The following is a 21,013-nucleotide window of genomic DNA, read 5'->3' as shown; positions in this document are numbered from 1 at the left end:
TTGAGTTTTATTTGATGTTTAATAAGACTTTGAAATTCACTCATTTTTAGGGGTTCTAAGTGAAAATTGTTTTTCTCCTTTCAGTTGCATGCTGCCATTAGTCACCAGGTTGACCCGGAATTCCTTGGTTTAGGTCTGGGCAGCATCCTCCTGAACAGCCTGAAGCAGACGGTGGTGACCCTGGCCAGCAGCACAGGCGTGCTGAGCACCGTGCATTCAGCCTCCCAGGCCATGCTGCAGAGTGGCTGGTCCGTGCTGCTGCCCACCACTGAGAAGCAGGCCCGGGCGCTCTCTGCTCTCCTGCCCTGCGCAGGTGGGCTCGGGGAAGGAACAGGAGACGGCATGGGTCAGGGTGCTGGGAGGGGATGGCGTTTCACTCAAATTGGCACACACTTTCTAGTTCAGTTTCAGGCAATGAAGTGAACATAAGTCCAGGTCGTCGATTCATGATTGATCTTCTGGTGGGCAGCTTGATGGCTGCTGGAGGGTTGGAGTCAGCCTTACATGCAGCCATTACTGCAGAGATCCAGGTATGGCTTTGGAGGCACACGTGACCTGGTGGTGCACTGAGATCGGAAATACACACTCACACATGTGAAGAATAACAGAACACAGTAAAACACTCAACTTTTATCATATCCAAGTATTTTCTTAAATTAAAATTCTTTTATGTGCTAATTTTAAAAATTATTGAGATGATTTAATTGTGATAAAATACTGCATGTTGCCTGTTTCAGTGAAGTTAACAGATAACCTGTTACTCAGGTAGACCATTCCCGTCACCCGGAAAGATCCCTGTGCCCTTGGCACTTGCAGCCAGGATACTCCCCTGCCCTCAGATGAGATGCATTTCGCCTGCTCTGAGTGTCGCAGCAATATAACTGTATAGTATGCACTCGTTCCTGCCTGGCCTTGGAGAATGATTTTCAGATTCACTCACTGATGTGTCTATTGTGACTTCGTTTTTATTATTGGGAAGTTTTCCATTTTCTGGGTGTAGTACTCTTTGTTAGTTCATTCTCCTATTGAAGGACATTAAATTGTTTTTGGTTTTAGTTTTCTTTTTTTTTTTTTTTGAGACAGGGTCTTGCTCTGTCACCCAGGCTGTATACAGTGACCTGATCTTGGCTCACGGCAGCCTTGTCCTCCTAGGCTCACAGGATCCTCCCACCTCAGCCTCCTATGTTGCAGGGACCACAGGCATGTCACCATGCCGGGCTAGTTTTCTGATTTTTTTTTGTAGAGACAAGGTGTTACTGTGTTGCACAGGCTGGTCTCCAACTCCTGGGCTCATGATCCCCCCACCTTGGCCTCCCAAAGTGTTGGGATTACAAGCATGAGCCACCACGTCCAGGCTTTCTGGTTTTTAGCTGTGTAGAGCTGCTACGATTGTGCTGTGAACAAGTACTTTAGTGAACATATGTCTTCCCTTTGGGTAAACACTTGGAGTGGAATTTGTTAGGTTCTGGGGTCAGTGTGTGTTCATAGTTTCCCAAAGTGGCTCTGCCATTTACATTTGAAACAGGACTTTTGTGTGTGAGAATTCCAGCTCATTCTTGTCCTTACAGAGCAGCTAGATGCTGCGTGTGTGGGGCAGATCACATTGGGTTTTGTGAGAGCCAGTAGCAGGGTTAAGGATTTTAGGGACTTCACGGAAGGAGGCTGGAGAGCATCAGCAGAGGCAGCCTGGACCTTGGATCTGTAAACAGAAGACACTGTTTGAAACTGCACAACTGAGTTGGGGTTTCCAACAGGGCAGGTGGAGGCCTGTGGGTAGGTGTGTGCGGCAGCCACAGAGACTGGGATAGCTTGGCACTGGGGTCAGGGCTCAGCCAGCCTGTGTCTTCACACCTGGTAATGAGATCACTTGTAAACAATTTCTGTTTATGAATTACAGGATATTGAAGCCAAAAAAGAAGCACAGAAGGAAAAAGAAATTGATGAACAGGAAGCAAATGCCTCAGCATTTCATAGAAACAGGACTCCATTGGATAAAGACCTTATTAATACGGGGATCTGTGAGTCTTCTGGCAAACAGTGTTTGCCTCTGGTTCAGCTCATACAACAGCGTCTTAGGTAAATCGTATTAGCTGTATTGTATTGTGTTTTATTTATTTACTTTTTTTTGTATTTTTGAGACAGAGTTTCGCTCTTGTTGCCCAGGCCGGAGTGCGGTGGCGCGATCTTGACTCACCGCAACCTCCACCTCCCAGGTTCAAGTAATTCTCCTGCCTCAGCCTCTCGAGCAGCTGGGATTACTGGCGTGCGCCACCACGCCCCACTAATTTTGTAGTTTTAGTAGAGATGGGGTTTCTTCATGTTGGTCAGGCTGGTCTTGAACTCCCGACCTCAGGTGATCCACCCACCTTGGCCTCCCAAAATGTTCGGATTACAGGCATTAGCCACCACGCCTGGCCTATTTATTTTACTTACTAACTTTTTTTTTTTTTTGTGACGGAGTCTCTCTCTATCGTCCAGGCTGGAGTGCAGTGTCAATGATCTTGGCTCACTGCAACCTCCACCTCCTGGGTTCAAGCTATTCTCCTGCCTCAGCCTCCCAAGTAGCTGGGACTAGAGGTGTCTGCAACCACACCTGACTCATTTTTGTGTTTTTAGTAGAGATGGGGTTTTACCATATTGGTCAGGCTGGTCTCAAACTCCTGACCTCAGGTGATCCACCTGCCTTGGCCTCTCCAGATGTTGGGATTACAGGCGTTAGCCACTGTGCCTGGCCTGTATTGAATTTTAATAGGTGATTATTGGTTTTCATATTAAGATAGTGAAATCCAGCACGAGGATCTCAAAACTTTGTTTGGTGATTGAAGGAATATTCTGAAAATTACCTAGTATAGATTTTAGGGTAAAGAGCAGACCCTTTTAAATATAGGTGAGAGGAGAAGTTGGAGGGCGAGGGCATGATGATGTTCAAAAGTTTTTCCAGAAGAGAAATTGGGTGTGCAGTAAACCTGTAAAAAGATTCTTGCTAACAAGCAGGTGGATGTAAATGAAAATCATCATGGAAGGTTATTTTTAAAACTGATTGTATCATTGCCTCACTTCATATATTACAGAGTTTTACATACTACTTTGTAAGATAACTTTTCTTTTCAAAACCAAAGTCAATGTGAAAGAATGGTGAGCATTGTTTTGGAAGGCCTGACTAGGAGGAGGTGGGAGAAGTCAGACTCAGCCTGTGAACAGAGACTAACTTTAGCAGAAGCCAAAACAGTCAGACAGTGTTGTCTAAAAATGATCATTCAAGAAGAGTGAAAAAACAAGGTGATTTGTGAAAGAGATTTATTAGAAAATGAAACACATATGTACCTCTGTTTAATAAAAATCTGCTTTTTGTCACATCGTGCTCCTGGTTTTTTGTTTCTACACATAGAGAAAGCAGAGCCCTGACAGGTTGGATCAGGCAGCTGAGCACAGAGCAGGGAGCCCTGGGCAGTGGCTGCAGCTCTCAGCTGGCCTGTTCATGGGGGGCATGGTGCATCTGTGGCGTGGGGTGGGCCTTCGGCGTGCGGTGGGCCTGCGGCGTGGGGTGCGTCTGCGGCGTGGGGTGGGCCTGTGTCGTGGGGTGGGCCTGTGGCATGGGGAGGGCCTGTGGCATGGGGTGGGCCTGCGGCGTGCGGTGGGCCTGTGTCATGGGGTGCATCTGCGGTGTGCGGTGGGCCTGCAGCGTGCGGTGGGCCTGCTGTCCACAGCCAGAAAAACTAACTTAGTGGACACACAGTGAAATTTTGAAACAGGAAGTTTTAAAGCTAGTTTCTATCATAGAGTTTAGCAAATGCTATTTTGCAAAATGTTTTTCTGGTGTTTGTTTGTTTTTCTAATCTGATAATGCATATTTCACACATTCTGGCCTTTAAGCAATGGAAATTAGAGAACTAAACTTAATACAGTTTGTGTTAATGGAAAGAGCTGGAGATTTGTTCTCAGAAAATTTCAGTTGCAACAGCTTGTTCACATAGGTGAACTTCCAACACAGTAACTATAGGAGTAAGAATAAAAGCTGTGTTTACTTTCACAGAGTTAAGAAGACAGGAGAAAATGGATGTTAAAAACCTTGTAATTAAAATGTAAAGTTACATGCAAAGTTTTAAAATGAGCATTTTCCAGGAAGAGGTGATTTTCTAAGTTCTTGAATGCCTCTCCCTTTTGTGAGGAGGCTGCGTCATGGGCTGTTGGTGTCTTTGGCAGGGGGTGAGTGCAGGGTTCCTGTTGTGGGTCCTTTGTTCTCATGAGGGCGGTGCCCGTTTCCCCATCTCCTGCTTGCTCAGACTGTTCCCGTGCGCAGAGAGACTGGCCTGTTTCAGCTGCAGCGGTGTAGCCTGCATTGGCTAGTCTGGCCGGCACTCACACCGTTTGCTGATCAGCACTTGAAGTGTGTCCGTCGTAGCTGAGACACTGAATATTTTATCTAATTTTTATTAATTAAAATGCAGGTTTAAAAACTTGATTCTGTTATTAGAAAGCATTTAAGAATGTCACTTGGCCATGTGAGTCTACTTTGTCAACTATGTATTTTATGAGTCTAAGTGCAGATCAGATATTTTCAATGCAAATTTCACTGCAAATTGAAATGTGCTACATATGTAAGCTATGCTGATGGTTTTTGAGGACTTAATATGAAATAACCTATGTAAAATATCTCAATCATTTTTCTTATATTTCATGTTGAAATGGTAAGATTTTCAGTCTGTTGGGATAAGTATGATACATTATTAAAATTATTTTTTATTTTTGAGATGGAGTCTTGCTCTGTTGCCCAGGCCAGAGTGCAGTGGTGCAATCTTGGCTCACTGCAACCTCCGCCTCTTGGGTTCAAGTAATTCTTCTTCTTCAGCCTCCCGAGCAGCTGGGACTATGGATGTACACCACCACGCCTGGCTGATTTTTGTATTTTTGTAGAGACAAGAGTTTCACCACGTTGGCCAGGCTGGTGTCGAACTCCTGATCTCAAGTAATCTGCCCACCTTGGCCTCCCAAAGTGCTGGGATTACAGGCATGAGCCACTGCACCTGGCCATTATTACAATTAATTTTATGTGTGTGTGTGTGTGTGTGCGTGTGTGTGTGTTTACTTTTATTAATGTGACTAAGAACAATTTTTTTTCCCCCTGAGATGGAGACTCACTCTGTTGCCTGGACTGGAGTGCAGTGGCACAATCTCAGCTCACTGCAGCCTCTGCCCCCTGGGTTCAAATGATTCTTCTGCCTCAACCTCCTGAGTGGCTGGGACTACAGATGCATGCCACCATACCTGGCTAATTTGTGTATTTTTAGTAGAGATGGGGTTTCACGATGTTGGCCGGGATGGTATTGAACTCCCAACCTCAGGTAATCTGCCCGCCTCAGCCTCCCAAAGTGTTGGGATTACAGGCATGAGCCACCGCACCTGGCCATGTTTATTAATACGACTAAGAACATTTTGAATTGCACCTGTGGCTCCACTGGTGTCCTGGGCAGGTGGCTCTGTGGTGTCCACACAGGTTGTCTGCTGTGTCTTCATCTTCGCTGCATGTGACTTTTTGGTTCCTGTGGCACGTGGAGTCCTGTATGGGACATTGGTTCTACAGTAGATTTGTAATAAGGATGTACCTACTAAAAAATACAAAATAAAAAGAATAGAAACAAACATAGAAATAAGTATCACCTCACAAAAATTTTGGAAAGTAGAAAAAGGAAGATGCATTCACAGTTTTTCAGTAGCCGATATCCAGGCTGTCTTCATAAGCATGGATAACGTGTCCCTCTCCCGCATGGATAGACACCGTTTTCTCACCTTAAGTGTTTGTGATTGAAGGATTCTTGATGTGTTGACTTGGAGGATGCAGTTGTTGAGCAGTAGTTTATCTAAAGATTGTAAGAAACTTTTGGAAACATTTCATGTCCTTTTTTCCCTTGGAAAACGTGGGTTGAAGAAATCGCCGCTTGCCAAAAATAAGCCATGAAACGGATTTCAGAGTAACTCTAGTTACATGCTGGCGAGGAGCCGTGGAATACCATTTACATTTGAAAATAGAGGGCTGTGAAGTTTTCATAAGTAGTGAACCCCATCAGAATTACACATTTTGATTATGGCTCTAAATTTTATATTAAAGAAATAAAAATTTTATCGTATTTTATTACCGTCTTTTGCTCCTTCAGGTGTAGCATACATGCTAGATTCTAGACCTGTTTCTTGTGTTACAGTGGTGTTACCCAGGCAGGTTATCAGGTAGTGAAGGTGCTGTCTGGTGGTGGTGGTGAGCCCAGTGAGGGCACATCATTGCCGTGTGTGATGAGGGCCTGTGGGTTGCTGTGGGATTCCCAAACCCTGGCTCCTCTGTCTCCTGCTTCTGTCCTTACTCACACTGCTGGTGGTTTTCTGGTGTGAGCCACGGGGGCAAGTGGGATTGACAAGCCTGCTGTCACATTAGGAACCTGAGTTAAAGTGGAGCTGAAAGCATGTCCTCGCTCTTGATGTTGTGCAGAGAACCACTTGTGCTTCTGGCCCAATGGGGCGGGTGGAACCAGGCCCTGGTTTGGCTCTCCTCCCCTCCATGTTCCCCTGTCCTGTCTGATTTGCTTTCACACTGATGTAAGAGTTACTTTCCCTCGGCCTCCCAAAGTGCTGGTATTACAGGCATTAGCCACTGCGCCCGGCCAGCATCCTTTCAAGTACTGGGGTATACCCAAGCTCCCAGCTTCTAGCTAGGAGTCATTTGGTCCCTCTTTATCCCAAAGGACCTGCCACCATCATTGGTTCCCAAAGCCCAGCAGGGTCCAGGCTCTTCAGCCTCCAACCACTTTGCATTTCTTTTCTGCTTTTCGTTCATGAAGATAAAGATTAACTTATTTTTCAGCCTGGGCATGTCTTTTTTATGTACTTTATTTTTTATTTTTATTTTTTTTTGAGATGGAGTCTCACTCTGTCACCCAGGCTGGAATGCAGTGGCGGGATCTCGTTTCACTGCAACCTCTGCCTCGCGGGTTCAAGTGATTCTCCTGCCTCAGCCTCCTGAGTAGCTGGGACCACAGGTGTGCACCACTATGCCCAGCTAATTTTTATATTTTTAGTAGAGACAGGGTGTTGCCATATTGGCCAGGCTGGTCTCGAACTCCTGGCTTCAAGTGATCCTCCTACCTCAGCCTCCCAGAGTGCTGGGATTACAGGATTACAGGTGTGACCACCGCGTGCGGCCTTTATTTACTTTGTATATCTCATCTATTACTGCTGCAGTTTGCAGAAGAGAGGATGCCCTCAAACCTAACTTCTCCAGACCATCCCAAATGGGAAGTCTGCTCCACGTCAACAGTGTTGTTGCTTTTAAAGACTATACGTCAACATGCCAGATTATAGCAAAAGGATGTTGAGGGCGCAATAGGAAAGCAAGCCTGAGAGTCCTGGAGAGAAGGTGGCAGAGTTGCGTTTTGAAGGTGGTTCCTTCTTCAGACCCTGCCCTTCCTGCCTTGTTCCTCCAGTTGCGAGATTTGCTGTTGGAGCTCCTCCACGGGTAAAGAGGTGAGGCTGGACTGAGAGGGAGATGGAGAAGCTGCCAGAAGTTCTTTTGGATCTAGAATTGAGACAGCAGTTCCAGCCAGGTCTGGAGGTGGGTGCTGTCACCCAGCCCCCAAGGGAATGGTACTGATTGAAGAATGTGGCAAGAACTCCCTGGCCGGGAGAGGGAGGTGCTCGCTCCTTTGAATCGCCTGAGCCCAGGCTGGAAGGCCCAAGGGGGAGGACAAGGCCAGCTCACTCCAGCTCCATCCCCTCCCTTTAACCCTGAGCTAGTCACCCTCCCAGACTCCAGTCCCTTTTCCTAAGTGCCCTCCCTGCAAAGTCTGCACGGAGCAGCGCTCCCTCACGCCAGCTCGCCCCGCACTTTCTTGTCTTTCTGCAACCCCATGGGTTTGAACCTGAGATGATTCATTTTCCTAAAAGCCTCTTTGGGCTGAGGGAAGGCATGGGTGGCTCTGCCAGTTTTGGAGTGGGGGCCGCCTCTTCTCAGAGCCGCTGCGAGGGCCAGGGCCACCCTCCCAGGTGGGTGTCTCTGGGCTGGGCAGCAGCTTTGTAGGCAGCCCCGGCCATCCCCACTGGTCTGGGAGGCTGGGGGTGCACCGGCTCCTGCTCCCGATAGAGCCAAGGCACCTTCCTTACCTGAGAGCTGACTTTCTTGAAGAGTGGGCACAGAGGAGCCGGCAACGTGGGTGGTGTAGGCACCCAGGAGAAAATCTGTGGCTCAGTCTCAGGGAGAAGTCTCCACCAGCACAGCTGTTGTAGAGGTGGGGAAACTGGGCTGAGAGGGAAGGGGGCTTGCCCAACTCACCAGCCCTGGAATGTTTTGAGCTTTGGGGGTGGATCTCCCAGGAAATGTGTTTTATGGCACCACCGCCTCTGGTCACCCACCCTGAGGTGTGGCGGGCCTGGACAGCCAGCTTGACTGAGGGCCAGGCTGGTGAAGTCAAACGTACCACTCAGGAAGGAGACCCAGCCCTTCTCCAGACAGAGTTCAAATGTGAGGACTGCCTTCTTTGGGCCTCAAATTACCCACATGAATTCCAAGGACCCCTCTAGCTCCTACACTCTGGGCCAAGGTTTCCTCTGAGCCCCAGTCAGCCTAGAGGACCTAGGATACATCTTCCTTGGACAGAGACCCACCATACGGGCAGCAGGAGGTAGGGGTGGGGGTAGGCAAGGTTCCTGTGGGGAGGTGGAGCTGTCATCAGAGATGGTGCCTGCAGACAGTGGGTGTATCGTGGCTCTGCTACTACTTGCTGGGTGGCCCCATGATGTTCCTTTCCCCACTCTGGACCTCAGTTTCCCTATCTGTTCTGTGGAGATAAGATGCCTGCCTGCATATTTGTGAACTGGGATGTGTGGGGGCCAGTTGCAGTGTTTCTTGGTGTGGTCCTGGGGCAGCCTGCACCACCCCATAGAGATTTCTGGGCCCCACCCTAGGCTCACAGGACCAGAATCTCTGGGAATGAAGCCTGGGAATTTGCATTTCCACAGGCATCTGGCTGATCCTGACATGATTGAAAAGCACTAATAGTATATAGCAAGCTCTTTATAAAAGGTAAATTCATAGCTGCCTTTTACTGAATATAAATCTCACCTTCCCTTCCTCAGTTAGGGACACACACCGCAGTTGAAAATCACTGTGCCTTTCCAGATGCAGAATCTGACCTTTCCGATGAGATTCTGTTAACTGTTGCTTTCTGTAGTTTGTGTTCCAAAACAAGGGGAATATCTTTCCATTTTTTCAATATAAATGTTTAGGTCAGATACGCTTTTTCAAACTGGACACACACACTCACACAGTTTAGGATTTCAGCTATGGCTTCCTCTCAAATTATTAGCCTCTTTCTGCCAGGGAGCAGTTTTTCCCAGACAAGACCCTGGACACAGGCTGGTGGGGCCCCTCCTCATCAGAATCACTAGATCACGACTGACTCCTAGAGGTGGCTTTTTCTGCTTAAGTGTCAGCCCATGGGCTGGGATGTGACCCCCAAAGTTGCAGCAGAAGCTTCCACCCATCTTGGGCACCCCCCTGCCATCTATGGGGAAAGGCCTGTCCCTTGTCTTCTGGGCCCAGCTGGCCTCACAGGCATTCAGCAGATTGGAAAGTCAAAGCATGTGCTGTGCTTGGCTGGGCTCTCCTGCACCCCTTTTTGGGGTGAGGTGGAGTGCATCCAGCCCCCAGAATCCCTGCCGTTTATTCCCCCCCTCATCCCCACCCCCATACACACTCACAAGTACAAACACAGGCGCAGTCACTGTCGCACACCACTCTGGACAGCACCATTTCCAGCCTCAGGGGGGCAGTTTCCTTACAGGGAAGTTAATGAGGCACTAAAGAAGGCTCGGGGACAGGGAGAAAATCTATCGAGAAGAGGCTCCTAGACCTGGTTCTGCCTCTGAATTGCTGGGGGTCCTTGAGAAAGTTGCTTTCCCTCTCTGGTCTCAGTTTCCTCAGGTGAGAAATGGGGGGCCGGCCAAATGGTCTAAGGTTCTGGGAACCTCTAAGTCAGAGCCTGTAGCTGGTGGTCAAGATGAGGGAGAGGCCCTCAGGCTCAGCCGAATGCCTGAGAGTCAGGACAGGCCCAAAGGTGAGCAACCTGAGCACATCAGGTGGGTTCAAAGCTGGTGCATGAGCCCCACAGCCTGCAGAGCAGCTCTGGACTCGGGAGCCCGCTTGCACCAGCCCAGTGGGACTTCAGAGATGTGGGGTCCAGCCTGTCCTACTGTTGCAGGGCTGGGGGCCGGGAGCTACAGATTCTGACCCCACAGCTGCCTTAGACATGCCAGATGGGCTGGGGCAAGACACACCCCTCTCTATGAACTGAGCAGTCAGTCCAAATAGATACACTAAAGAAGGGCCGTGGGATGGACCCAGCTGTAGCCTGGGGCTACAGACTAGCTTCCAGGGTACTCAAGCAGCTGGCCTCTGGGGTAGCAGCCCCGGGTATGAGAGGCAGGACTCAGAATCTAGGCCAAGCCTCTACAGGAATCCCCTCTGGAGAGCCCAGGCACTCTGCAGGAGGGGCAGCAGGCAGCAGGTGCACCAGGAGCATGTTTCACAAGGTGCCCAATATTGCATCTGTTCAGATAGGCAGCGAGTTGGAAAGTGGATGCAGTAGGCAGGGTGGCGGCTGCTCCCCAGAGCCAGGAGTCCAGCCCAGCACCCACCTGAGTCCGCCTTAGTCCTGCTCAACTGGGTTATCTGTGCTCTTGGCCCTCTGGTCCCACCCACAGAGAGAGGGCTTTGGGGCGACTAGGTGAGCTGGTCCTTGTGGGAGGATGTAACTGACTCCTGAGCCTGGCGAGCCAGGCAGCCCTTCACCAGCATCCCCACCCCCATGTCTCCAGCCCCCCTCATTCCCTGATCCTCCCATCCGCTCCCCTGACCCAGCGGTTTCCTCTGCTCACTCTCTTTTCCTGCTCCCAGGCTCGCCTGGTCATGTGTGCTTCACTCTCCTCTGAGTCTCCCTCTTTCCAAGCCGCCTCCACTCTACTTGACACACTCTCCCTTAAGACACCAGAGTACACAAGCGCAAGTCCCCGCACCTCACCTTTACTCCCAGATATGGGAGGGAGATGACATGAAGACCCAAACGCCCCTTGGCAAGAGATCTGGGGTATGCAGAGGGGCAGATCTGAGGCTGTGGAAGCTCCAGGGGCTCCCTGCGGGAGGCTGCATGTAAGCTGGCTATTGAATTTGGCTCTGAGCTGAGACCCCTCCTTGAAGCTCCAGACCAGGAGCCAGCTGCTAGCTCGACCCCTCCGTTTGGTGCCTCAGAGAAACCTTGCACTCTGTAGGTCTAACTCTGAACCCAGAAAATCCCCCCATGTTGGCCCTGTCTCTTCATAGGGAAAGCACCACCTCAGACCCAGTTCTGCACCAAACCCACATTTGAGTCATGGGGCTCCTGCCCTGCACTGTGAGCACTCTGGATAAGCCAGTGCCGAGGGGGAAAGAGCTCTGAGTGCCAAGCCAGAACATGAGCTTCAACTCCACCTCCAGCTCTGAGAGCTGTGGGTGGGGAAGGGCCCTAGTCCAGCTTGCTGTAGAAAGACCAGTCTGCCACTGTACGGCACATGGATGGCAGGGGCAGAGTGCAGGTGGAGAGAATAGAAGGTGGGCAGGGCGGGGGAGGCAGGGACATGGCTTTAGCCGTGGAGATGGGAGGACAGACGGGACTTGGGGGCTACTTGGATGAACCAAGGGAGGAGTCAGGAAGAGACACCCAGTTTTGTATCAGATGTGTAGAGCATGGGATGCTGTTCATTGATCGAGGGAGGGGGAGGAGGAAGAGGTATGGCATGGGGAGGAGGTAGCTGAGCTCTGTCATTAATGTCATTTGAAGTCCCCAGGGAAAGAAAGGCCCACCAGGGCCTTCACTGCTTCAGCCAGCTCTCAGGGTGTCTGTGCTCCCTGGCCCTCTCAGCTCCTGCTTCATAGCTGTCAGCTGCAGTGGGGGACAGCTGCACAAGGGCCCAGCATGTCTGTGTGTTTACCCAGGGGACTGCCGCGTGGCCCATGCCGAGCAGAAACTGATGGACGACCTTCTGAACAAAACCCGTTACCACAACCTGATCCACCCAGCCGCCACCTCCTCACAGCTCATCTCCATCGAGACGGAGCTCTCCCTGGCCCAGTGCATCAGCGTGGTAGGTGCAGAGGGTACCTGTGGCTCAGGCTCAGGTGAAGAGGCAGCTCATGCCCAAGCCCCAAGCAGTCAATGTCCAGAGGAATGAAATGACTAGAGTTGACTTAGACTGACCAGTACACGGTGGGGAGGCTGGAGGAGGGTCCATGAGGTTTATAGGTGTCCAGTATTTAATGAGGTCATGGTTTTGTTAACAAAGAAGAAATGAGGGTGGGGGCGGGATCACCACTGGCTAGGCAGCCAAGGGGCCTGCAGAGACTCTGCTCAGCTGAGTCTCCAGCATGACCATGAGCTTCTCCTCCTCATCCTCCCAGCCCCACCCTACTCTCTCCCCCAGCTTGCTCAACAGGTGACCTTACAGGCTCCCTACTTGTTGGGGAAAATAAGAACCAGACTGGGGGAACTGACGGGTACAGAGGCCCAGGTGTAGGCGCAGGACCACAGGCGGTGCAGCGTCTACTGAGCCAGGCGGGTGAGGGTCTGGAGAGAGGGCATGGCTGCTGCAGGCATGGAAAGGAGGCGCAGATGGTGGCACTCCCAGGGCCCATTGTCAGGGCCTCCATATGTGGATGTGTGCAGAGGTGGGGGTGCTGAGGGAGGAGGGGCCAGGGAATTTCTCATCTTCTCTCTACTGCCTCTGAGTTGGAGATGTCAGAGGGAGCCATGGCCCACCGTAAAGTAACACAATGTCCCCACCCACAGGGTTAGAACCCCTCCCCTGGAAGCAGCTCTGAGGGGAACAGTCACATGTAGAGAGTGCAGGACGCTGTGTCCAGCCGGGGGAAGGAGGTCACCAAGGGGGTTGACCCTCCTCTGGCCAGGTGGCTGCCTTCTGACACACCAGCCTCTCTCTCTAGCACGGTGGGCCCCACACACCCAGCCTGTGAAACCTACAGCCCTCAAGAAGGCTTTGGCCAAATTAATGAGCGGCTCCCTCTCCCAGGAGGAAGCACAGCTGAAGGATGCAGAGGGCAGTAGAGTTGTGTATGCTCCGCCCCCTCTCTCCAGAGTGGGACGGAAAGAAGGGGGCTTTCAGCCAGGCTGGCCCAGGCTGGGTTCTGAGTGTCACTGTCCAGCTATTGGCTTCTGGCTTAATGGGTGAGCCCAGCTGCTCCTGTGCAGCTGCGGCCCTAGTGAGGGTGAACCGGCAGGCGAGTTCCATTTCTGAAAGCCTGGGAATACAGTCAATATTAGGCTGTGGGCTGCTGGGCCAGGAAGGGGAGTTTATTTTTCAGGGTTTGTTTATCTATTGAGTTGATGAGGGAGGGTTATAGGTACAACCAGCTTAAAGATGGAAATTTTGAGAGAGCAGGCAGGGATTTAGTGCTGGGTAAGCCTTCTCAAAGTGGCTCTTTTGGGGTGGCCAGAATCCAGTACCAATGTCCTCAGCATGTTCATCAGCTGCTGGGGGAGTGGCGGACAGGATGAAAGCACAGGAACACTTTCTGGATGATAGAAATACTCTGTATCTTCAAAGGAGGTAGGTTCCATGGGTAATGTTAAATGAGTTAAAACTCATCAAAATGTAAACCAGATCTGTGCATTTCACTGAATATAAATTATACCTCCAATTAAAAACATTTTTTTAAAAGACAGATGGGCTGGACGCAGTGGCCCACACTTGTAATCCCAGCACTTTGGGAGGCTGAGGCAGGTAGATCACCTGAGTCAGGAGCTCGAGACCAGCCTGGAAAACATGGTGAAATCCTGTCTCTATTAAAGGTATACAAAAAAATTAGCCAGGCATGGTGGCACACACCTGTAATCCCAGCTACTCCGGAAGCTGAGGCAGGAGAATTTCTTGAACCCAGGAGGCAGAAGTTACAGTGAGCAAAGATCGTGCCACTGCACTAGCGCCTGGGCAACAGAGCGAGACTCCATCTCAAAAACAACAAAAAAAGGACAGATGAAGGTTTTCAACTTTCACTAAAGGCAGAGGAGCTTGTGACAGATTTGCCTCCCCACAAGAGCAGTTAGAAAAACTGGACAAAAGTGTGCCCTGCCCCCAATCAAAAACAATTGTTGGAAGGTAACTGAAAACCTCAGCCAGAACTTGAGTGACCAGGCCTAGGAGGTGACCCTGACAGTCTGTGGTGCTTTACCCACATTTGGTGATTGGTCAACAGTAGAGGGCTAAGAGGCTAAGAAACTGAGTATGAAGTAGTACTTAAGGGGCTGGAGAGCCTACCTGAATGTTTGGCACTCTCACAGGGCTGAAATGATCTAATGAGAATTTGGGTCCCAGGAAGGAGATGTGACCTCGGTGGGGACCCTGGAAGGGCCACCCCTGGGAGTCCAAATGAATAAAACATAGACCAGCCATCATAAAACCTAAAACTTGCTTTGAACCAGCTTAGTCCCAAACTAGATGAAGGCGATGTGCCCTTACTCCAGTTGTGTGCCATAAAGTCAAAGTCAATACTCTCTGGAGACAGAACAAAGTTTATTAGGAATGCCATAAGACAACACAAGACTAAACGAGAAAGACCAAGAAAAAACACAATAGAAACATACATGTTAGGAAGAAACTTTTTTTTTTTTTTGAGACGGAGTCTCGCTCTGTCACCCAGGCTTGAGTGCAGTGGCACGATCTCAGCTCACTGCAACCTCTGCCTCGCAGGTTCAAGCGATTCTCCTGCCTCAGCCTCCCAAGTAGCTGGGATTACAGGCACGCGCCACCATGCCCGGCTAATTTTTGTATTGGCCAGGCTGGTCTTGAACCCCTGACCTCAGGTCATCCATTCACCTTGGTCTCCCAAGTTGCTGGGATTACAGGTGTGAGCCACCGTGCCTGGCCAGTATTTTGCCACAATTTAAAATAAATAAATGTTTTTTTCCAGGTTTGTGCTCAGACTCTCTTCTAAACAGTCACGTGGCGGCTTACTCTTCTCCAGGCCTTGCTGCCGGCTTTTACATGTTTATTGTTTTTGCGTTCTTGTCATCTGCTCGGTAGATGGCAGCTTCCAGGTGCTCCTAAGGGGCCGGGAAAGAGAGTGAGAAGGCACGGAGGTTGCCAGGTCATCCCGCTTGGGGCCCCGCCCTCATCACCTCCCTCAACCGGGTCTCCTGCAACTCTTGGTGGGCCACCTCGGCCACCGCTTCGCCCTGAGCTTCCTGCTGCTGCAGCTGGGCAGTGCCTCCTTCTCAGAGGCCAGCTGCTGATAGGTGGCCACACACTGCTGCAGGTGACCCAGGTAACGGTCTCACTGCTGCTGCAGACTCTGAGCCTCTTGGCTCTTCGGCTCCACCTGCAGGATAGGCGTCAGGGTAGGTAGTGGCTGGCTTCCAGATTCTGGGCCCATAAACAGGGTGGCGAGGGCACTGCGGGGCTCTGTCGCCTGCCCAGGCCCCTTGCCCTGGCCCCTTCCTCCAGGCCTAAATGACTGCCTCCCTTGCCTAGAGGCCCATGCCTCCCTCCCCAGCCTCAAATCTCACACCCTTCTTCCCACCATTTAAACTGTAGGCCACAGACTGGTGGAAAAGCAGAGGGAGCCAACCACCATCTGCTAAGTTGTGGTGAGGTCGTTCTGTATGATCTCGAGGGTTTCCACGCACCTTCGTCTGCTCCCCCCAGAGCTCGGCCTTCCGCCCCAGCTCCCCCAGCCTCTCCTCCAGCTCCTGCAGCCTCACCTCCAGTTCCTGCATCTTCTCCTCCTGGTGCCGCAGCCTCACTTCCTGCTCCCACATCTTCTCCTCCTGCCTCCGCATCTTCTCCTCCTGTTCCTGCATCTTCTCTTCCTGTTCCTGCATCATCTCCTCCTGCTCATGTATCTTCTCCTCCTGCTCCCGCATCATATCTTTCTGCTTCCGCACCTTCTCCTCCTGCCTCCACATCTTCTCCTCCTGCTCCCGTATCTTTTCCTCCTGCTCGCGCATCTTCTCCTTCTGCCTCCACATCTTCTCCTGCTCCCGTATCTTCTCCTCCTGCCTCCATATCTTCTCCTCCTGCTCCTGCCTCTTCTCCTCCTCCCGTATCTTCTCCTGCTCGTGCATCTTCTCCTCCTGCCTCCACATCTTCTCCTCCTGCTTGTGCATCTTCTCCTCCTGCTCCCGTATCTTCTCCTCCTGCCTCCCCATCTTCTCCTCCTGCTCCCATATCTTCTCCTCCTGCCTCCCCATCTTCTTCTCCTGCTCCCGTATCTTCTCCTCCTGCCTCCACATCTTCTCCTCCTGCTCCCGTATCTTCTCCTCCTGCTGGTGCATCTTCTCCTTCTGCCTCCACATCTCCTCCTGCTCCCGTATCTTCTCCTCCTGCCTCCACATCTTCTCCTCCTGCTCCTGCCTCTTCTCCTCCTCCCGTATCTTCTCCTGCTCATGCATCTTCTCCTCCTGCCTCCACATCTTCTCCTCCTGCTCCCGTATCTTCTCCTCCTGCTTGTGTATCTTCTCCTCCTGCCTCCACATCTTCTCCTCCTGCTCCAGCCTCTTCTCCTGCTCACGTATCTTCTCCTGCTCCTGCCTCTTCTCCTCCTCCTCCCGTATCTTTTCCTGCTCGTGTATCTTCTCCTCCAGCTCCCGTATCTTCTCCTCCTTCTCTCGCATCATCTCCTCCTGCCTCTGCATCTTCTCCTCCTGCTCCCGTATCTTCTCCTCCTGCTCTTGTATCTTCTCCTCCCGCTCCCGTATCTTCTCCTCCCTCTCCCGTATCTTCTCCTCCTGGCTCCACATCTTCTCCTCCTGTTGCTGGTTCAGGCGGTTCCACAACTCGTTCTCTTCCACCTGGGCTTGGAGCTTTGCTGACACACTCTGCAGCTCCTTACCCAGGTGGTCAGCCTCCGCCTGCAGCTGCTGCTGGAATAGTGAAAGTGTTGGTTTGAACCTCAGAAGGAAACAGACTCATGAGCTAGCCATATAAATGTAATCTATAGGACAGGCACGGGGGCTCACGCCTGTAATCCCAGCAGTTTGGGAGGCCGAGGTGGGCGGATCACGAGGTCAGGAGATGGAGACCATCCTGGTTAACATGGTGAAACACCGTCTCTACTAAAAATACAAAAAATTAGCCGGGTGTGGTGGCAGGCACCTGTAGTCCCAGCTACTTGGGAGGCTGAGGCAGGAGAATGGCGTGAACCCGGGGGACGGAGCTTGCAGTGAGCCAAGATTGCACCACTGCACTCTGGCCTGGGCGAAAGAGTGAGACTCCAACTCAAAATAAATAAATAAATAAATAAATAAATAAATAAATAAATAAATAAATGTAATCTATAAAATAATGGTTTTCATCCAGTATCCTTTAAAAAAATATTTTAAGCACTAACTCTGAGATTCTGATTCCCCAGGCAGGGCCCCAATTTGTACATTTTTAGCACACTCTAGAGGATTCTATGGTGGAACCAGAACAGGGACCCAAATTTTCCAGCTCTTGGCTGGAGCCTCCCCATACCCTGCATGATCCCTAGACCACCTGGCTGGGGCTGGTCCCACCCCCCCCCCGGTCCCAGCTGGGTGGGGCTCCCACAACCCCCAGGGCTGCAGCCGCTCACCTGTGGCAGCAGGAGCTTGGCCCTCTCCAGCTTTCTTTTTAGCTCCTTTACGTTGAGCTGGATCTCACACTTTTCAGATTCTATAAGTCGAAGTTTTTCTTGTAGTTCGGCATTTTTCTCCTTCAGCTCCTCATCGGTTATGCTATGGCCAGAGGCAGTAGAGAAAGGAATGAACGAAGAACAGAAAGGACCGCTTTGGTGATCAACCCTCTACCCTCACCCCACAACCACAGAACCGTGGCATTGGTAGGGACCCCAGGAATTAAAAGTCCCAGGTGGCAGGCCAGAGAGAAGACATGAGTTGCCTGAGGCTACCCCATGAGTCAGTGGCACAGCCTGAACTAGAGCTTCCCTGTGCACCCATGAAAACCTGTAGGAGCCTCTCCCCATGCTCACCTGTACCCCCCACCTCCCAGCACACCACCCACGCTAAGGGCCCCCAGACCTCCCATTCCACCTTCCCCCATCCTACGTGTTCCTGTACAGTTCCAGACTCAGGGTGTCCCTCTCCTTTGTTAACTCCTCGATGTACTGCAAATAGAGAAAGGTTAAGTCAAGACAGAGCAGGCAGAGGAGTAGCTGGATGACCAGGAACAACAGCTACTGTGACTACTCCACAGTAACACTCCCTCACTCTCAATCACACCTGACATGTTCTCAAGGCATTTCCAAGCCCATGGTCTCATTTGTTTTTCGTTTGTTTGTTTGTTTGTTTGTTTTGGCAGAGTTTCATTCTTGCTACCCTGACTGGAGTGCAATGGCGTAATCTCGGCTCACCACAACCTCCGCCTCCTGGGTCCAAGTGATTCTCCTGCCTCAGCTTCCCGAGTAGGTGGGATTACAGGCGTGTGCCACCACACCCGGCTAATTTTGTATTTTTAGTAGAGATGGAGTTTCTTCATGTTGGTCAGTCTAGTCTTGAACTCCTGACCTCAGGTGACCCACCCACCTCGGCCTCCCAAAGTGCTGGCATTACAGGCATGAGTGAGAGCACCCGGCCCTCATTTGTTTTTCAAAGAACTCAGTGAAGGTGGAAGGGACAGGGAAAGAGACTGAATTTAGGGCTGGCTAACAGGGGCCCAGAGAGATCAGATAATATTGCTATTGTTATTATTCTTATTACTACCACTGTTGGAACCTTTATTGAGTGCTTCACCAGGCACTATGCTAATAATCCTATTTAATCCTCATAACCTCCATAGGAGATGGTTACCATTATTATCTCTATTGTGTAGATGAAAAACATGTGGTATTAAAGGTTAAGTGCTGCCTAAGATCACCTACAGCTGGGATTTCAACACCCAGGTATATCTGATTCTCTAAGCCCATTCTTTCGCTGGAGGTAGGGGCACAGTTAAGAAGGAGGAAATTAATCCTTTGTTGAATTTTTGAAAGGATGATATGTTCGCATAGTCCAAAACTCAGAAAGTCCAGAAGGGAAATATCTCCCCCCCACACTGTGCCTCTATCCTGAGTTTTTTTTATGAATCCTTACAAACATGTTTTATGTATATTACCATAATACATACACACACACACATATATACCTGCTCCCTCTCTTCACACAAATAATAACATACTCAAGATACTCTTCTGCACCTTTATGGTACAAGTACCCTAACCGCCACTTAGGACTTGGCCAAGGCCACAGCCAAGGATGGGCAGGGCGGGCACTTGGCCTCTGAGCTCTATGTCCAGTGCTCGCTCCCCACAGTGCTCCCCAACTCATCCGCAGCAGCCCACTCAGCCCCAGTCTGCCTCTAACAACCACACACAAAAGCAGCAAGAAATGGCAATGCTGCCTTCTGGGCAGGACACTCCATCCTACAGAAGGGAACTTTAGGCTCACTCCTCCATCTGCGAAGCTGGGCTCCCAGGGTATGGGGCAGTGGTTGGACTCACCTTATCCGCCTTCTCCTTCTGTGTAGTGACGGCAGAGAGAGCCTGCTCTAACTCTCCTGCAAACTTCCATGAATCATGCAGGCGGCCGATCAGATCCCTGGCCTCTCCTGGAATGAGAGACATTCAGATGTGGCCCAAAGGACTCCCCCTAAAGGCCTGTCAAAGTGCCAGGTTCAAGGATGACGGGGTGCCAGATTCCCACCTTCCAACTGCTTGACAGCTTGCTGGCTGTAATAGAGTGCCGTCTGAAGCTCGGTTTTCTGACATGTAAGGATTCGTATGGTATGAACCTGGGCCTTTGGGAGAAAAGACAAGCAAATGCTGAAAGAGAAGCAAAGAAACATTCCCCAGAGGACAGGAGGGAACTTCACACCCTCCACTCACCTCTAGCTCCCTCCTTAGAGCTTCCTGATGTTGGTGGTTTGCCTTCTTTTCCTATAGAAAGAGGAAGACAGAGCTCTTGCTAGGAGGAGGCAGAGATGGCACAGCAAGAGACATGCCCCCAGAATGGCACCACTGCCCCAGGACAGGCCCACCCATGGGACCAGTTTATCAGGGACCCTGTGGGGATGGGGTGGAATAAGGGGGGTGAGCCTTCTTCCCCAGGCTAGGAGTGGGGGAGATGAGACTGGGGCCTCTACATCTGAGTGCCCCCAAACCCAGCGGTCATGTCGTGAGCAAACAAAGAAATCGCGTTACTTCTTCCAGCTGAGCTCGGTTCTGTTGTTTCTGTGGGGAGAGTCAAAGGATGGTGACTGAGGGTGGCCCCCTTGACTCTATTCCCCAGGCCAGGAAGCGGTAGGCAGGGGTCAGGAATGGATTTAAAAGGCACAGTTCTCAGACCCAGTGGGAACACAAACTGGTAAACTCTCCTCAACTCCCAAAGAAGAAGGATTTGGGTCTTTGTTGGTTTTTGCCCACAGCCATGGAACTCAAAGTCTGAAACTAGATTCTCTTGAAAAGACAGTAACAGAAACCTTCAGAGATGGAGTGTGAGAAAAGCCCACCCTTCTGCCAGCTTGTGATTTAGAAAGGTGCATTCATTCAGCAAACGTTGAGCACATATGGGCCAGGGACCGTTCCTCACAGCGGGGATAGAGGTCAGAAAAGGCAGACAGGAGTCCTTGGCCCTGAGGTTTCCATTCTAGTGGGCCTTTAACTGTCAGGCTCTCAGAGCTAACAGAAACCTCTGATACTCTCTAACTCTACCTCAGGAAATGCATGCCCAAGAAGGAGAGTTTACAGCAGGCCCTGGACTAGGGATTAACATAAAAACACAATGACAAATCTCATTTAAACTTCACAAATACAAGTAAAACAATACCACTCCTGTTTTACAGATGTGAAAAGAGAGGGCCAAAGAGCTCAAGCTATTTGCCCTAAATCATATCCCTAGGAGATGGAGAGGTAGGATTCAAACCCAGAACTCTTAACCAGTACCTGGCAGTTCTTCCACAATCTTAACAATTA

At 50.6% G+C, this 21,013-nt stretch overlaps 2 protein-coding genes across 13 annotated transcripts in view; one reads left to right on the top strand and one right to left on the bottom strand.

Annotated features, from left to right (window-relative positions):
- Positions 1 to 18,402, top strand: part of LOC129028687 (E3 ubiquitin-protein ligase HERC2-like) — a 53,642-nt gene extending 35,240 nt beyond the window's left edge. For 5 of the 9 annotated variants that reach the window (XM_054474341.2, XM_063653281.1, XM_063653282.1 and 2 more), the window contains 4 exons: positions 85 to 313; positions 406 to 530; positions 1,898 to 2,076; positions 3,120 to 3,354. In XM_054474341.2, coding sequence (XP_054330316.1) covers positions 85 to 313; positions 406 to 530; positions 1,898 to 2,076; positions 3,120 to 3,270 — 684 coding nt within the window. In that variant the 3' untranslated portion in view covers positions 3,271 to 3,354. Of the gene's footprint in view, positions 1 to 84; positions 531 to 1,897; positions 2,077 to 3,119; positions 3,355 to 18,366 lie in introns of those variants that run through there. The other 4 variants (XM_063653284.1, XR_010124081.1, XR_010124082.1 and 1 more) reach the window with 4 other exon arrangements.
- Positions 14,582 to 21,013, bottom strand: part of LOC129028678 (golgin subfamily A member 6-like protein 1) — a 112,251-nt gene continuing 105,819 nt past the window's right edge. Inside the window, exons 3-10 of one of the 4 annotated variants that reach the window (XM_054474307.2) lie at positions 20,243 to 20,272; positions 19,928 to 19,978; positions 19,746 to 19,839; positions 19,544 to 19,650; positions 18,114 to 18,172; positions 17,642 to 17,783; positions 15,789 to 16,949; positions 14,582 to 15,131 (exon numbers count right to left, since the gene is read on the bottom strand). In XM_054474307.2, the coding sequence (XP_054330282.1) occupies positions 15,069 to 15,131; positions 15,789 to 16,949; positions 17,642 to 17,783; positions 18,114 to 18,172; positions 19,544 to 19,650; positions 19,746 to 19,839; positions 19,928 to 19,978; positions 20,243 to 20,272 (1,707 nt within the window). In that variant the 3' untranslated portion in view covers positions 14,582 to 15,068. The remainder of the gene's footprint in view (positions 15,132 to 15,788; positions 16,950 to 17,641; positions 17,784 to 18,113; positions 18,173 to 19,543; positions 19,651 to 19,745; positions 19,840 to 19,927; positions 19,979 to 20,242; positions 20,273 to 21,013) is intronic. The other 3 variants (XM_054474309.2, XM_054474310.2, XM_054474308.2) reach the window with 3 other exon arrangements.

Source organism: Pongo pygmaeus, chromosome 16, assembly GCF_028885625.2.
Source record: "Pongo pygmaeus isolate AG05252 chromosome 16, NHGRI_mPonPyg2-v2.0_pri, whole genome shotgun sequence".
NCBI classification, from domain to species: domain Eukaryota; kingdom Metazoa; phylum Chordata; class Mammalia; order Primates; family Hominidae; genus Pongo; species Pongo pygmaeus.
Note: the sequence above shows the minus strand (reverse complement) of the source record. Positions and strands in the feature narration are given on the sequence as shown.